This window comes from Talpa europaea (assembly GCF_964194135.1).
Source record: "Talpa europaea genome assembly, chromosome: 11".
Lineage (NCBI taxonomy): Eukaryota > Metazoa > Chordata > Mammalia > Eulipotyphla > Talpidae > Talpa > Talpa europaea.
In genome coordinates, this window is record NC_140078.1 from 81,867,239 (window position 1) to 81,885,303 (window position 18,065).

An 18,065-nucleotide genomic window follows, 5' to 3' on the forward strand; every position below is an offset into this window, starting at 1 on the left:
GGATCGGGGCCCGGGCGCGCCCCCAGCCCCCGCGTCTGAGCGGCCTCTGGGACGCGAAAGAAGAGGCGAAGGAACCCCAGGGCTGCCGAGGAACCCGCCCCTCGCGCGGAACTTGCCGGGGAAACTAGTGCGGAGGGAGGGGCCCGGCCGGGGCCGCGGCAGGAGGAGGGGCGGCCGCAGCTGCATCCAGCCCCGTTGGCTTCTTTCCCAGCGCTCCTTCGCCTCCTCCTGCTCTTCCTCCTGTATGAGTCAGGCATTTCCCGGGGATTTGGAGCAGCCACGCGCGGCCGGGGGCCCAGAGCTGTAGCAGCAGCAGCAGCAGCAGCAGCAGCAGCAGCAGCCGGGCCGGGAGCTCCAGCGCTGGGGCCGCCACCGCGGCGGGCACCCGCGTCCCGGGCGCGCACGGACCATGGAGAGGGCGGCCCAGGGCGCAGACGGCGCGGGCAGCAATAGCAGCAGCCGCAGCAGCAGCCGCGCCACCTCGGCGGGCTCCTCGCCCTCCTGCTCCCTGGCCGGCCGGGGGGTCTCCAGCCGGTCGGTGGCGGCCGGGCTAGGCGGCGGGGGCAGCCGCAGCAGTCCGGGCTCGGTGGCCGCCAGCCCGTCCGGAGGAGGTGGCCGCAGGAAGGAACCGGCGCTCGAGGGCGTGCTCAGCAAATACACCAACCTCCTCCAGGGCTGGCAGAACAGGTAACGCGCCCGCCGCCCGCGCCACTGCGCGCCCCTCCCCGCGCCTCCCAGTGTGTGTGAGTGTGTGCGCGCGCGATTGTGCCACCGGCGAGCGGGGTGTTGCTTCCGCACGGTGCCCTCCTGCTGCCCTGTTCCTCTCCAGGTAGAGTGACCAGGCTGGGGTGCGTAGTGACCCCACCCAGGACCGCACCGCAGCGGCGGGTAGGGAAGCGAGAGCCCTGGGTTTTGTCTGTGCTGGCACCTGCAGGGTCTGGAGAGGCAAGAGGAACGCGCCGGTCCTCGGGCCCTGCCTGCCAGCGGCTTCCAGCACCCCTGAAGACGGCTGAGGCAGGGAGGCAGAGTGGGCGTGCTTTACGCCTGGATGGAGAAGCGTGAACATATCCGGTCCGATCGGACCATTAATACATCATAGCAATATCCCCATAACACAGTTAATTTAAAACTTTACATCACCAGTAAGAGAAACCGGCCACTTAGCCTCGGCGCCTTCCTGCGGGCGTGCTACCCTCCCTGCAGCTGATGGCTTGCAGCCTGCAATCACTGCAACAGAAGTTTAGTTGTCCTTTTCTTTAGCACCCACTTCCCTTTCGAAATGGGCAGTCTGCTGCTTATAATATTGCAATATGTTATATTATTATTAGTGTTATTATGTTATCTTCCTCCTTTAGGGGCCTTTTGAACTTCTCTGCTCCTTGTACCCTCATGTTGGGAAACCTAGTAATGGACACGTGTGAAGATGGGAATATTATGGGAAAGAACTCCCAGGGCCCTTGGGTTGGTGGTAGTGTTTGGATTAATGAGGCGGGCTTGAAAGGAGCAGATGTGTGGCACGCTGCTGTTTATATTTTTTACTTTGTTTTTCCACAAACAAACCAGAGGGAAATACAAATGTCTATGCTGTGACAATGGGACTTTTTGGAGAGGTGCTTGAGATCTTTTGGCCCATCTTTAATACCCCTTGGATTTTAGGACTCGGGCTCTTAAGGATGCTTGGGAGACTTGAACTACAAGCTGGGAGCTGTTGCTTATCTTTGCGGGGTAGATTCGGTTACTTGGTCATTTCTCCTGCTGGGTTGTTTGGAAATGTTGAGATTGCTTCCAGCTGAAACATGAAATCCAACTAGAAAGAAGTTGACTACTTAAGTATGGGAACCAGTGTTTCTATATTGATATTATTGGCACAGAACTTTCCTAGTCCCTTGCGTTTCCTTGGAGATCTGCTACTATGTTAGTAGAAGTTGCACTTTTGAATCCTTTTATTTCTCAAAATATCCCCAGTGTCTGCTCTTGCCTTACCCTTTCCCTCTTCATTTCTTGAAAGCTGAAAAAGAATAGGTAGAGTGTGTAGGATGAGAGAGACAGAGAGAGATGACTAAACCTTATTTCTCATCTTGGCAGTTGTGTCTTGTTAATGGCACCTCAAGTTACCTTGTCAGTGACAGAATTTTGTTTGTGTATTGGGCAGTCATTTTTAATACATTTTTTTCAAGTAGCTTTTGAGGCCAGCAGAGCTTTACCCTGGATTACAGTTATTTTACTTGGGGGTGGTATTTTTACCTGCAGTGTATATTAAAGGATTTGTTCTTTGGAGTGGATTTAGGAGGAATTGGAGTAACACGTGCTTTTGAATAATTTTAAATCCACTGGGGTATTTTGGTTGGAGGCCAGATTGAGAAAAGGCAAAATTAATAATAATAGCGATAATAACAAAAATACCTACATGATTGCAGGCTAGGGAGGTGGAATGTGGTACTGTGTACACTACTGAGATTACATCTTTATTGAATTTGTTTATTGCAATTTATAGCTGCCAGCTAATATTCTTGCCACTGTAGACTCTCAGTTTTTGAAGTGTATCTCCAACTTCAAAAGCATGATCTCTGTTTCATGGCTAATGGCTCAGTGTCAGAATTTATGTTTTCTACCTCCATATCCTCTGAACTGTGGCTTAGGGTCCAGTTAGGACTTGGAAAAGATGTTTGATGGCTACGTGTTTGCGTACTTTGCTCTTCATAAGTTTTCTTAGAAAGGGATCTTGTAAAGGGAGATCTGAATTAGTGAAAAGGAAGAGAGAAGGTGACAAAAAAGAAACCTTGAAAACATGTTCATTTGTTCATTACTGTATTTATTCAGGACCTACTGTGTGGCATGCATTGTTATACTTGCTTTAACTACTCCAGTGAATAAAACATATGGGTATCTTCTCATGCTGTAGTGGGCAGACACAGAATTGAAAAATAAGAGGAGCCTACACTTCCCTAGTCCAGGGAATGCCTTAGTGCAAATAGGTAGGGCAAGCAATTCACATTACCTTCATTTGGGGCCTCTTGCATTCTCCTTTGGTAATTGCTTTCAAATCGTCTACAGTTAATGAACAATCTCTTGCCACAAAGTTTATGGTGAGTCTTCCTCGGCTACCATGTGTTGATAACGCCCTTTACCAGCTCCCAGGATTTAGCACCAATCATAAAGTAGTCATTTTTACTCTGGTGTTCTCCCTTATCTTTATAAGTTGTTGTAAAACTTTTAGGTTAATATTCAGTATCATATTCTACTTTAATTGTGGCACTGTCAGCTCCATTACCAAGCCCTCAGGAAGACAGTTTGGGTCAGAACACAAAATAAATGACATAAAGAAAGGTCACAGAACCTTGTGGGACACTCAACTCAGGGACTATGACTGGGACACTTGTCTCGCTCTTTCTGCCTGAGAGAATGTGACATAATCAGACATGGGGAAAATGTGCACTGAGGGGGTCTTTCATTATTACAGTTCTTTAAATTAAATATTTCAGATATAAATGGCATGTTATAGATTTTTTAGGATGCTGTTGAAGAGTAAATGCATCTAAACAAAAGAATAAAAACATTTCAGAAAGTGGCAGTTGTTTATGAAGATTATAACTTTTTGTAATTTTTTTTAAAGGATGAAATAAAGCATTTGTGGAAATGTTTTTGTGTGAATGTAGTATCTTCATTGGATTACCATTTTAATCTAGAGCAAGACCGTTGCCGTCATCTTTTGGATTTTCGTGTGGAGGGAAGGGAGGAAAGGATTGGACTGCAAGAGCTGGGGAAGCAGGCCAGTGCTAGATCACAGGGCGCCTGGTAGACTGCTGATGAGTGTCCTGTTGCCCAGAGGACTTTAGGCAGGGAAGTGACACAGTGTGGTTTGTGCTTTAAATAGTTTGCTCTGGCTACAGTGTGGAGATGATATTTTCAAGGTGCAGGACTGGGAAGCAGAGAACAATTAGGAGCCCATCACAGTCATCTAGGCAAGTGATGCTAGGGTTTTGGACTTGAAGGACAAGGGTAATAGAGAAAAGAACAGACTTGGAATGGAGACAATAGAATTTGCTGTTGGATTGGATGTGGAGGTGAGAGGAAGAGAGGGGTCAAGGAGAGCTCGTGTTCGTGTTCGTAGGCCTGACAGACTGGTAGGTTGAGGTGTCTGTTGTGGAGTGAGGTCATAGGGGAGGAATGTGTGTGGGTCCAATGTGGAATAATCAGGTTTCCCTTGGGCTGTGTTCAGTTTGAGATGACACCTATTGATAGAAATTAGCAATGCTGACCTCTTCTTTGCCCCAGGGCTAATTTTAATTTTAGCCTAAAATGCAACTCAAAGAAAGGAATTTCTAATTGGATCCAGGAACTGGTATTTAAATAGTTGAGGTCTTCATTGCCCTCCACTTTTTTGGTATTTGAGAAAAGACACTGCAAATATGAATCCAGTGTTCCTTTTTTGATGGTTGGTGCCATGGTGGCATTGAAAGAACTTCAGTAAAATACTGAAAAGCAGATCTTTAATAGAATAAAAGAGACAAGCATTGGCAAAAGGAAACTTCAGCCCACCAGTGAATATTTATTTAAAAAGTATGAGCGTTGTGGACTCTGGGTCAAATCCCAACAGATAACAACATTTAGCACAAGAGTCACCTTGGGTCAGGTCCTTAATTGCTCTGTGCTTCCATTTTCTCATCTGTTAAATGGTAAAAAGAATGTTAGTCTTCTCATTTGTGCAATGTGAGGATTAAAAGAAGATACTGGTGTATATGGACTAAGGAAAGTGCATAGCAGGATCCGGAGAAGTGGCTATTATTGGATCTTCAATTTGTCTGTTCTCAAAGGGGCGCTTTCTGGTCCATAAAATTCTTGGTTTACTTACTTTCTGAATGCTGTAGTTGCTCTGGGGCCACATTAACATAATTATAACAGTTCTTTGAAGAGGAGATGATGACTTCCTCTTAAAGGGATCATTTTAAAACTTGAAGCCAAACATTGAAATCTTTTTGGTAAGTAACTTAAGTCCCCTCCTTAAGCCTCTAGCTCCAGTCTCTCTTCCCTGCTTGATTTTACTCTAAACACTTAACTACCATCTGACATTCTCCATATTTTACTTTTTTTGGTCTCTGCACTACCTGTAACTCCCTGAGGACACAGAGAATATTTTTGTCTGCCTTGTCCATCTCTGTGTCTCCAGAGCTTAGATCAAGGTATAGTAAATGATATGCGTTCGGTAATTTTATTGAATGAGTAAGAAAATTAATGAATGACAGAGGAGAACAAAACTAGTATTTAATTCTGCTTTGGCCAATATTATCTATTACTGTTAGAATTTTTGATTCTATACCTACTCATTGCCTTGTCCTTGACTTACTATGTTTATCACTTGGCCTGCTGTTTGCAACCATTAGCCTTTGTTTCTGGATTAGGGAGTATGACATTTCTTATGCCATGGTCACCCTGACCTAAGGCCCTCTGCAACCCACCCAGTGTGAGTCTTTAGTGATCGAATATTCAGTGTTTATTTTTGCCTTGATCTTCTTTGGGAATGCAAAGCTTGGCCTTTAGCCATGATTTCCCAGGGCTTGGGGGCTACTTGGCCCATTTAGAAAAGTCAGTGGGGAAAGACTTAGTCCAGGGCCTTTCGGATTTGGTCTCCTGTCTTTCCTGACCCAAGGCCTCTCTGGTAACCATCTCTGTGAGACCCCCAGTCAGGCTAAGAAGCATCCTAGCTTGGTCCCCTTTTGTATTTACTGGAGCCAGAGGGACTGGAGCAGTGCTGTAAGTCATGTGTCTGGTTTGCTCAATCCAGGTGTCAATTGGGACAAAACGAATAACCCAGAACCTGGGCCCCAATGAGCAATACAAGTTCTACTCTGTGAATGTAGATGACAGCAGACTGAAGAAAGAAGGTCCAGACTTCTAAATATTTCACTATGAAACTGATTAAAATGAAGGTCTTCCAGAAGCCATCCACACAAATTTCCCCTTAACCGGGAAATACTTCCCCTCTAGTGCACAAAATCATGTTGGTGTATCATATTGGGGTTTACACTGTTTAATACATATCTGAAACTTGGAAAGAAAAAAGTCAGTGGGGCTGTAGATCAGCTTTTAGAACTAAAATGCATGTTGAATTAAAATGCATGTTTTTTGAGTATTCCAGTAGTTTTAGGGATAATTGATGTTTGTGTTTTATGTTCTTGTCTCTACGTTCTTAGGAAGCGTTCACACATCTTTTTGTCTAGGTTGCCAGATTTTTCTGGGCCTGCACACTTAAATCCTTTTGGGACCCTAGGTTGCTTGATTGACAGTAATAATGAAGCGGTGGTTGCCTAGATTTTGAAACAGTTTATAATATGACTTATTCACTTATGGTTCAAAATATTTATTGAGTACCTACTTTGTGTTAACCACTCCCTGCAGGCTGTACTCTCCCCCCCCTTTTTTTAAAGTTTATTTTTTATTTTTATTTATTTTTTTAAAGATTCATTTATTTATTTATACAAGCACTGGGTACAGTCAGAAGCGCGGGAGGGTGAGAGGATTCACCAGAGCGGAGAACAGAACAGGCAGACCGAGGAAATACACTGTTGAGGGGAGCAGCGGGTGAGACAGGAGAGGTCTGCTGTGCCATGTGGGTAGCTCCCTGGCCGGGGATTGAACTCATGCCTGTTGTAGTGGCTGGCGATAGCTTGATGGTGCTGAGACTTTAACCCCCTGTGCCACCAGGGAGGTCCCTGAATAACTGAGTTTTAGAAAGTAAATTTGATGGCTAACATACATTCAGAAAAGTATACAATTTATAAGTGTACATAGTTCAGTGATTTTTAAATAAACAGAACATATCAGATCAAGAAACAACAGCCGCCCTACCCCATCCCTCTCTACTGGCATAACCCCATAAGGTTTGTACTGTTTTGACTTCCTCCTAGATTAATTAGGCCTCTCTTTTTTTTCTTTATTGAGTTAACCTTAGTTTACAACACTGTATTTGATTCAGAGAACTAGGTTCACACCTCCTCAGATGTATGTCACCACAGCATCCCAAGTCCTTAACCCTTGGCCTTTAGGGCTCCCTTCCTGCTTGGTTCCTGCCTCCACTCTCCCTTCCCATCAAGTAGTCTTTTTTTTTTTTTTTTTTTAAGATTTATTTATTCATGCATACAAGAGCTGGGGTACAGGCCAGAGATTCACGGGGTGAGAGGATTCACCAGAGACAGAGAGGGGAACAGAACAGGCAGACTGACTGAAATACACTGCTGATGGGGGCAGCGGGTAAGGCAGGAGAGGTCTGCCTTGCCATGTGGGTTGCTTTCTGGCTGGCTGGGGATCCAACTCTTGCTGCAGAGACTGCGGATTGCTTCATAGTGCAGTGCTTAACCCCTTGTGCCTCCAGGGATACCCCTCAATTCTGCAGTCTTATTTCTAGCTTCTGTTTGGTTTTGGTTTAGTTTTGTCAGTTCCTTTGTTTTTCTTCTCTATATCTATATTTCTATCTATATTATATATATAGGTATATATATATTCCATATACAAGTGAAATTACCTGGTATTTGCCTTTCTTCTTCCAACTTAGGTATACCTCTTTCTGAACTTTGTGCCTTATGGTATATAATCTTTTGTGTCTGGCTTCTTTCTTTCTTTCTTTCTTTTTTTAATTTTTTTTATTTATTTATTTTTTAAAGATTTATTTATTTACTTTATTTATTTATTTATACAAGCACTGGGCACATTCAGAAGCGCGGGAGGGTGAGAGAATTCACCAGAGCCAGAGCGGGGAGCAGAGCAGGCAGAAGGACAGAAGTACACTGCTGAGGGGAGCAGCAGGTGGCAGGAGAGGTCTGCGAGCCATGTGGGACCCTCCTCCGGTGGTCGGGGAGCAGCCGGGGATTGAACCGGCGCTGCAGAGGCTGCACGCAGCTTCGCAACCCAGCGCTCAACTGCTGCGCCACCGGGGAGGCCCTCTTTCTTTTTTTTTTTAAATAATAAATTTTATTTTTATATTCCCCATACAATTGCAACCCCCCCATTTTGACCCCTCACCCCCCAAAAAGTGTCTCTGGTTCATAGTTGTTTGTTGATTTTGATTTTCACTTTCTTATAGTTATTCATTTTCCTGGTCCCTTATTTAAGTTTTCTAGATTCCTACTATGAGTGAGACCATCCGGTATTTTTCTTTTTCTTTCTGGCTTATTTCGCTGAGCATGATCCCTTCCAGCGCCATCCATGTTGCTGCAAATTGCATGTGTTTATCTTTTTTGAATGCTGAGTAATATTCCATGGTGTATATGTACCACATCTTCTTGATCCAGTCATCTATTTTTGGGCATTTGGGCTGTTTCCAAAGCTTAGCTATTGTAAACAGTGCTGCTATAAACATAGGGGTGCAGGTGTTCTTTGGAATTGCTGTTTCTGTATCCTTGGGTAAATACCTAGGAGTGGAATTGCTGGATCATATGGAAGCTCTATGTTTAGTAGGTCCAGAAATCTCCACACAGCTCTCCATAGTGGTTGGACCAGTTTGCACTCCCACCAGCAGTGCAGGAGAGTTCCTTTTTCTCCACACCCTCGCCAACATTTGTTGTTGCTAGTTTTCTTAATATGTTGTGTCTGGCTTCTTTCAATGTTATGTTTGTGAACTTTATCCTATTGCTGTGTATAGTTGTGGTTCGTTTATTCTCACTGTTGTTTGGTATTGTATGAATATGTTGAGACATTTATGTTATGGCAGATTGATATTTGAATTATTCCAATTTTTATCCTTATGAATAGCACTGTTGTGAATATTAAAGTATATGTGTTTTGGAGAACACATGTATGCATTTCTGAGGGTGTATAGATGGGAGTGGAAATAGTGGGGTTATGATGTCTGCAAATATCCGGCTTATTAGATATTTCTGGAGAGTTTTCCAAAGTGGTTGTATCTGTTAGTTCCCCTAGCAGATGTGTATGAGAATTCTGGTGCACCACATCTTTATCCATACTTGATATTGTCATTTTTATTTTAACCTTCCTAGTGGGTGTGTGATGGTATCTCATTGTAGTTTAAATATGCCTTTTCCAGATGACTGATGAAATTTAGCATCTTTTCATGTGCCAATTGCTCACTTGGATGTCATGCTTTAAAAGGTGCTATGTAGGTGCATTGCCCACTTACACATTTGGGTATCAGCCTTTCTCTTATTGATTTGTAAGAGCTTTTTATGTATTCTGGATATGAGTCTTTGATTTACATGTACCTATCACACAGGCACTGCATATATAGAGAACGAAGATACCTTCTTTCACTTTTTGGTTTGCCATTTCATCTTTTACTGTTGCTTTATAAACACAAATTCTGAATTTTAATGCAGTTGCATTTTTTAATTTTTTTCTCTTGATGATTGGTTGAGTCCTACTTAGGAAATCTTTCTCTACTCACCATAAGGCTGTGAGAATGATCTTTCAGAAAAACAGTGAATTTTACTAATGTGAATACGTAAAAGTTTGTTTTGATATTGGGGGAAAGTAGACTGCTGTGAGAAGTTTCACTGGACTTATGACTTGTAGTTTGTATAATTTCCCTTGACTCTTATAATAGCTGACAACAAATTTGGTAGCTTAAGACATCAGATTATTTTTCCTCATGATTCTGGAGACCTCAAGCCTGAAATCAGCTTCATTGGAGCAAATTAAGGTGTTGGCAAGACTGTGCTCTCACTGGATGGTCTAATGGAAGATTAATTTCTGGTTTCTTCTAGCTTCTGGTTGCTGTTGGCTTGGTTGATAACTGCATCACCGTAGTTGCTACCTCTGTCTTCACATTGCTTTTCCCTCTGTGTGTGTCCAGTTTCTCTCCGCCTCCCTCTGTGATTGCATTGAGGACTCACCCAGATGATCCATGATAAGCCCCCATCTCAAAATCCCTAATTTAATCACACCTGCCCTATGCTAAAATCTTTGTCCTAAAAGATAACTTTCACAGGTTCCAGGGGTTAGGCTGTCTTGGGGGAGTGGATGGAAGGTGGCATTCACAGCCTCCCAAGCAGTCATGGTTCTAAGGTGGTTCTTAAGATCTCTGTCTCCCTTACCATCCACCTTTCCCACCCTTTAGTGGTTGCCATGGTGACAGCCATCTTTTTCATGGAAAGGTGCAGGCTGCGGTCATGACTGTAAGTGGGCTTGTAAGGAAGGGTTGACGTACTCATTCATCTCTGCCTACTAGACGGAGCCCTTGGGCAAATGTAAGGTAGGTAATATTGACAGGAAGATTGTTTCTAATGCTAGTGAATAAACCTAATTTCCTTGAATGGGAAAATCAGAATTTCTTTGAGGTTTCTTTCAAATAATCTTGAACAACCAGTTGTGGAAGTATACATGTAATAATCTGTGTTTCCCATTTTATTGTCAGAATGACTCATTAGCCTGAGGATTTTTTTTTAAAAGGTATAATTTACATGCAAAAAAATGTACAGGTCTCAGGTGTTCTTTAATGGGTTTTGACAACCGTTTGCACCATGTAACCACTGCTCCAAAAGAGACAGAATGTTTCATTCCCTCAGGAAGTATCCTTGTGCAGCTTTCCAGCTAATTCCCCTTCCTCTTCAATCCCTTTCTGGTTTTTAATCACCATAATTTAGTTTTATTCTGTTCTTAGGTTTCATGTAAATTAAGCCATCCTGGATAGGCCATCCTTTGTGGACTCCGCTCTGTTGAGCTCAGCATAATGTTCTGAGGTGCCTCTGTGTGTCTTTATGTGTAAGTGGTCTGCAGTTTGTTTCTGTTTGCTGTTGAGTAGTATTATATTCTGAGAATTTCATTACCCATTCATCTGTGGACATTTAGGTTGTTTCCAGTTTTTGGCTATTAGAAATAAAACTGCTGTTTGTGTAAAAGTGTGGAAATATGCTTTCATTGCCCTTGGGTGAATACCTGGCCCTGGAATTGCAGGGTGTCAGAGGATAAGTGCATGTAGACATTCCCGGAGAGTTTTCTAGAACAACTGAACCATTTCAAACATCCACCAGCAGCTTATAAGCAAAGTGGTTGCTTACTTGCTCTGCCTACTTGGGTGTTGCTCCCGGGGAGCTTCTGGAAAGCAGGACTGACTCTCATGTGAGTTGCATGGCTTCTGAGAGGGGCAGTCTGAGGGGCTGGTGAAGCCTGGGAGATCTCCTTGCTCTTTCAACACGGCCGCCTTTATGTGCCTGACCTTGTGCAAATCATTTAATATTTTAAACCTTGGTTTCTCATCTGTAAAATGATAGTAACCTTATAGTGCTTATATTAGGCTACTATAAGCACCAACCCTAATAGAGTGCTTGGCACATTGTAGGTCCTCTGTGAAACTTCTTCTACCGGGACTTTGTATTTCAGATAGACTGATGGGAACTTGTTGGAACCTGGAGGGCTGGCTGGTGGTCAGGTGAGACCCAATCATAGCAAATATGCAGTTATTTTTTCCTCTACAAGGGGCCTCTGGTGGCAAATTATTTCATTTGCATGGTAGATGATCATCTCCATTTACTGCTTAGCCTGTGATTCCCACAGTTTGCTCAAGTGGAAGGTTGTTTGAAATCTCTGGGAAGAAGAAAGAGATGAGGGCCTTTGTATCCTGAAAGGAAGATTGAAATGATTGTGCCGGAAATGTGGGAGGCTTTTTGCAGCTCTGGCTGGCTCCTGACTGATGCGATTTGGGGCCAGGCCAAGACAGAATGAGAAAGAAAATCATCCAGAATTTGATTTTTGATAACCCAGGCTGGATGGAATATGGTCACAACCCAGAGAGAAAGTGCTTTATTTGTGCCTCATGCCATGATATCAATACTAATGATAAAATTAGGAAACACTATATGCAGCCTTGTTGCAAGTCTGTTCTTTGAAGGTCAAAGAGAGCTTTTGAGCCATGAATAACTTTATCTTATTGTAGTTTTTAAAGATTTGTTTTTATGTGGTTTGGTTACTTTCTATAAATATTTTGATGAAAATATAACAAGTTGAAATGTGACCAACATCAGTTTTTAATAACTCCTTTCCAGGATGTGTTAAGTGTTTATTGGCAATGTAGATCACGTGACTAGTGACTATGGGAGGAGGCTGGCGTGGGAGGTTGGGCACCTGCCCACTAGTGGAGTTCAGCTTCTCCCCAAATAGGGCGGAAGTGGGGGCCTCTGTCTGGGCTCCTTGTTCAGGGGAGTTGAGTGGATTAGGTGACGGTTACAGCCGACCCTCCCCTTATCTGTGGTGGTCACTCTACCAGAGCCGGGGCCGGGGGTGGGGGGGAGGCGCAGCTGATGAAGCCAGGAAAACCACAAGACAGTGCTCCTGGGCTTTTTGGTTGGTAAATGGAATCTGGACAGAATTAGAAAACTTTCCAAGTCCTGAGTGAGCTGGCAGCATCAGCCCCCAGACGCACTCCCCTTTGCTGGTAATTAGGCCTGGCAGAATGCTCATGTCCCACATATTTGTTGAATACATTTTGTGTCTGTGCCAAGTGCCATGTGAGATGTGGAAGATGCAGCAGAAAGAAAGCACAAGCCTTGCCTTAAGGAGCGGACAGTCTAAGCCAGGGGTGGGCACTTTTTTTTTTTTTTTTTATAGGGCCAGAGAGTTGATGTTCTAGGCTCTGTGGGTTATGTAGGCTCCATGGCAACTGTTCAGCCCTTCCATTTGTGAACAAGTAAGTATGTCTGTGTCCCAGTAAAACTTTATTTACAGAAACAAGCAGTGAGCTGCATTTAGACTGTGGAATGTAGACTATTCCTAGTCTAAAATGACACCCAGATTCCCTTAAGTAGACAAGGCTACCTCATGTGGTGACTCAGTGTACAGGTTCTTGCTCCAGTTGCCTGTGCTTGAATCTTGGCTCTACTGCTTACTACCTGTGTGACCCTGGACTAGCAGTTTAACCTCTGTGTACCTCAGTTTCTTTATCTGCAAAATGGTGCAAGCTACTCTCAGGATGGGTTTAGGGGCTTGGGGTTGGGGTCAGAGGCACTGGGGAGAGAGAGCACTACTCCACCTGGAGATCAAGTGGCAGACATGGGAGGGAAGATCTAGAATATTGAAGAGAGGGCTTCACCATGCAGATAAGAGCTTGGGAGGGTTTCCCTGGTAGAAGGCTCTGTAACAAAGGTTTGAAGGCACAAAAGCAGATAGGTTTGGTATGCCTGCAATGAAGGTCGTATGTGGGCTGTGACCAGAGAAGAGACTATCAGAGACAGAACAGGCTGTGAAAGGTATTTCATGAAGGAGCTTATAAACCGGTGAGACCACAGATCATAAAATACCAATGTTATTGGAGGGGAAGGCATACATTTGTGGCTCCAGGAGGATAAGTCACTTTCTGTGTTACCCAGTTAAATCCTTAAGTTGTGCGGGATTGTTGCAGATCTCTCTATTCTCCTTTCTTCTCTTGTCATAGGACCTCAGTTTTTATCTGGATATATGGTTGTCCTCGATAAAGCTATATTTGTATCCTTTCTCTCCCTTGCAACTGGGGATGGATGTGTAATTATATTTTGGATATAAGCAGAATTGTTATGATCAGTTTCCTGGAATCTTCTCTGTAGCTTTCCTTGTTTTTTCTTTCCTCTTGGAATAGAGGCATGATGGCTGGCAGTCCAGCAGCTGTTTTGAGCCTTTGTAATGACTGGGATGAAGGCCAACAAGAAAGAGGAAACCTGGCCTCTGAGGACTTGGTTGATCAGAGTCACTCCACAAATCTTGGGTTGCCCACATCCAGAATTTTCCATGATGGAGGGGGAGGGACTAAGCCCCCCCCTTTTTTTTTAATAGAGGCATGTTTTATTTATTTATTTGTTTGTTTGTTTATACATGCACTGGGTACAGTCAGAAGCGCAGGAGGGTGAGAGAATTCACCAGAGCGGGGAGCAGAGCAGGCAGAAGGATCGAAGTACACTGCTGAAGAGAGCAGCAGGCAGCAGGAGAGGTCTGCGCGCCATGTGGGACCCTCCTCCAGTGGCCGGGGAGCAGCCGGGGGTCGAACCGTCGCCGCAGAGGCCGCGGGCAGCTTCGCAACCCAGCGCTCAACTGCTGCGCCACCGGGGAGGCCCTAAGCCTCTTTTAAATACCACTATTCATAGTCAAAGCTAACCCTAACTAATGCAGGTAAAATCTCTAGTTTACCTATAAAGAAACTGAAGCATGAAGTGATGTAAGTTGCACAGAATAATTTTTTTTTAAAGATTTATTTATTTATTTACACAAGTACTGGGTATAGTCAGAAGCATGGGTGGGTGAGAGAATTCACCAGAGCCAGAGCAGGGAACAGAACAGGCAGACCGACGAAGTACACTGCTGAGGGGAGCAGTGGGAGGCAGGAGAGGTCTGCGCGCTATGTGGGACCCTCGCCCGGGGATTGAACCAGCGTTGCAGAGGCTGCAGGCAGCTTTGCAACCCAGCACTCAATCGCTGCACCACCGGGGAGGCCCCACAGAATAATTTGTAGAGCCAGTTTGCACCTAATTCCAAAGCATGTTTTTCCTCTGCTGTGGAAAGAGCTTGCAGATCTGCCTTTGCCTGTGTGTCAGCCAGCACCTACTCTTTCCACTGCAAGATGATCATTATTCTTTGGCCCCTCACTCTCCTTCTCTCTGCCTTGACCTTCCCAGAGAAGGGGCTCCCATATTTTAGTGAGTGATTTTATAGCCTTCCCTTGGGCAGAATCTTTCTGTAAGTACTTGATGTCTGATGGACTTTCCCTGGTCAGAAACTGTCGCTGGTTTAGGGCCATATCTCTAGAGCTTTCAGAACTTTGCCCCCTGCTGTGTGTGGGCTGGTCCTTAGTAATGACTTTCCTTGCCAGTGCTGTCTTTTCTTCACTTGGACTTTTAGGGCTGCCTGAGGGGCTCTTTGGCCCTGTGACTCTTTGTAAGAACTAACAGATGAATCTTGATTACCTGGAAGGCTCCCAATTCATTAAGGGCAGAGTGTGGACTTCGGCTGAAATGGGGTCACACTTTCACAGAATGCACTTGGCTTTTGGGATTCTTGTGTATCTGGATTTCACCCTTTTACTAATACCTTCAAATGGGCCTCCTGACTTGCTAGGCTAAAACACAGTACAGAACTTTTCTTGTGCTTTTTTTCAGCTGACTCATTTAGTGCACTGGTCCCTAAAATGTTGAACAGGACAGAAGCCAGTTTGTGCTGATAAGTGCTGTGAGAGAACACTGTCACATTTATTAGATGGCTTTTCATATTTGTCACTCTGTACTAGCAAAACTGTAATTTTTATTAGCCTGGCTTCTGTATACTGTGTATGTGTTGTTTTTTTCTCTTTAATAAGAAGTCTGCAGTTGATACCTTAGCCCAAAGTGTATATGGAAACACAACTGATAGTTAAATCTGAGTTGGCTGTAATTGAAATTTTTCTGTCAAACTAGTTTTCATGACTCCTTTGGAGTCGGCTGAGATGCTGGAAAAGGGTCTCAATAAGCCAAACTCCACATCTTTGCCTCATGTTCAATTACAAGACAGCCATTCTTATGGAGTAGATATGAAGATATATGTCAGAAAATCTGTGTAGCAGTGAAGGGGGACTCAATTGTGTCTGTGAAATCAAGTTTAGGTCTGTATAAGGTAGTGTTTTGAACAAAAGCAAAGCGTGACCTAACTTGGAAGTGACTAAAATGCAGTTATTTGTCTCATGGAATTGTCTGAATTTCTGTTTATCTAAAACTCTTGTTTCCTTTTCCTTTCTAGCATTGTAGAGGTTATTGGTATTTTTAGTGTTTTGTTTGTTTCCTTTTTCTGTTTTGCTTTGTTTCTTAGTCTGTAACTGTAAATTCCTTTGTAACATTGCAGGTAAGAGATATACTTCGTAAAAGCTAGATTATTAATCTGATTCTTTCTTAGGAATGTCATTTTATGTCAATTGGAAAATTTTTATATGATCTGGAAATCATAGGACTGTATCTGTGTTAATTGTTGGCTTTTATTATTTGTACACTGGTGCATTTTGGGGTAACTTACTCTCAAATCATATTGGCAACTTATTCTCAAATACTTTAGGAAAAATAGTGTGTATATATATAAAGTGATAAAGCAACTGGTAAAGTGTTAATAGTTCATTAATAATAAATAGTTCTTTGTTAGTGTTTTTATAACTTCTCTGTAAATCATGAAATCATGTTATAATTTTTTAATATAAAATTTTGTTTGGCCTTTGTTTAAGAGAACCCTGTGGAGCATGTAGTATATGTTTGTTGGCTAAATGGAGTATATAGTAAAATACTAATAAAAAAGACTTAGTTTTCCTTAATTCTAGTCTTTTAAAGTGACCACTCAAGAAGCCATGCTGTAATGTTCATGCAGACAGTTGGGAGATGTCCCAGGAATGGTAAAAAGGACTTTTAGACACTCCAGATATTAACTGTGATGAAGTTGGTGGAATCTGTTGGTGTCTATGAGCACCTGTGCAGTCTAGTAAGTAGCTAAAGCTGTTGTATTTGCAGTTTATGAACATAAGAAAGTATCAGCTCAGTAATCTAGCTCTTACAAAATATATCTTATCTGCATTGTTATAAGGAATTTACAGTTATAGACTAAGAAACAAAGCAAAACAGAAAAAGGAAACAAACAAAACACTGAAAATACCATAGCTTAATGTTATATTGTGAACATGACATTAAACCAAAGGCTTGGGAGATTTGTGTTTATTGCTTTTCTGTTTTGCTGTTTCATCTTATATGAATGTCACCTGGTTTTGTCACCTGTGAATGGGATGAAACAGGAAATGTATTGCTTGTTCCCTCTTACTCTAGCATGGGAAAGTTAGAATGAATTATCATCTGTAAGTCCTTTCAAACCTACAACTTAATTATATAATTCTCTCATCTAGAATGATGGCAATTCTTGTTTTACAGTTGATTACAAAAGTTTTGTTGAATAAAGAGACCAGAGGGGTTGTGTTGTGGGAATTTTTGCATGAAGATGGGTTGGATTCTTAGAGCAGCCTCTGAACCCTACAGAGGAAGGTTTGGGGAGTGAAGTTTGGTTCAAATATTTGCGGCAACATCACAGTGACAGATATTTGTATTTGAACCATCCAGAATTCAGTTTCCTTTGGAAGCTGTCTCTTGTTGCTCTTTCTTGATGGAGAAACTTTGGGCTGTTAAGTGTTTTCATCCCTTATGAGGGATTTTGCTCTGTCAGGGTCCCAGCTGTCATTTCTTCCTACTCTGATACATTGATGTGTGCTATTCATGGAGACTGGTCATGTGGGCTGTCACACCTACCAGGCAGGTAGTGGTCAGCACACAGGATTTCCTTCCCAGGAGCGACACCAGGTGCACTTATCAGGAAAGTTCTGACTTTTCCTTTCTTGTTATACAGCCCCAGGAGTGGGAGTGGGTGAGGCAAGGACTTCATCCTGACCCTGATAGTCTTTTCATCTGGCTCTCTCTAAATTGTACTAAGAGAACTCAAAGAAAAGGACAAGGAAAACACAGGCTTTCAGAGGGTTGGGAAGGCCACCCCTGATGCCATGTGGTTGGGGTTTCACTCCCCCTCCCATTCCTGGCTCTGCTGTCTACAGTCCCCGCCTGAGGACAGGATGCTGAGGACAGCACAGGTATCTTGCCCTCTTCTGCAAGCAGAGATGGAAGGCCTCCACACCAGCCTCCACTGTTCACCTGGGCACATTATTTAACCTCTCTCTGTCTTAGTTTCCGCATTCATAAAATGGGACCAAGGAGAATACCTACCCTGTAGGGTTGCTATGAGGATTAAGTTAAATGAGTCAAAATTATGACTAAAATCTGCAAGTCCAGTCTCCGGCACATAGCAAGTACTATGAGAATGTTTAAAAAGAAAATAAAAAATGGAGTAATGTGTTCTGCATTTTGACCCAGAACAGGAAAAATGGCCTAGTGAGGGAATGGAATGTTTTTCTTGCCTTGGGTTTTATGTGCAAGGTTAATTTGATTTACATCATCTCACAGAGCATGTCATTGATTGCACAGAGGCACAGCTTAACTCTTTAGGTGTGTAGGGAAATGTGTTTTAACTACTCACGTGTGTGTGTGTGTGTGTGTGTGTGTATTTGACATCCCCTCAGAGATGTCCTGTGAACTTTCTCATACTCACAT

At 43.3% G+C, this 18,065-nt stretch overlaps 1 protein-coding gene across 2 annotated transcripts in view; it reads left to right on the forward strand.

Moving 5' to 3' along the window:
* Positions 1 to 394: 394 nt before the first annotated feature.
* OSBPL10 (oxysterol binding protein like 10) overlaps positions 395 to 18,065 on the forward strand; it is a gene marked incomplete at both ends in the record, with an annotated part of 223,312 nt that continues 205,641 nt past the window's right edge. Inside the window, one exon of one of the 2 annotated variants that reach the window (XM_084248144.1) lies at positions 395 to 687. In XM_084248144.1, the coding sequence (XP_084104270.1) occupies positions 410 to 687 (278 nt within the window). The remainder of the gene's footprint in view (positions 688 to 18,065) is intronic. The other variant, XM_084248145.1, reaches the window with a different exon arrangement.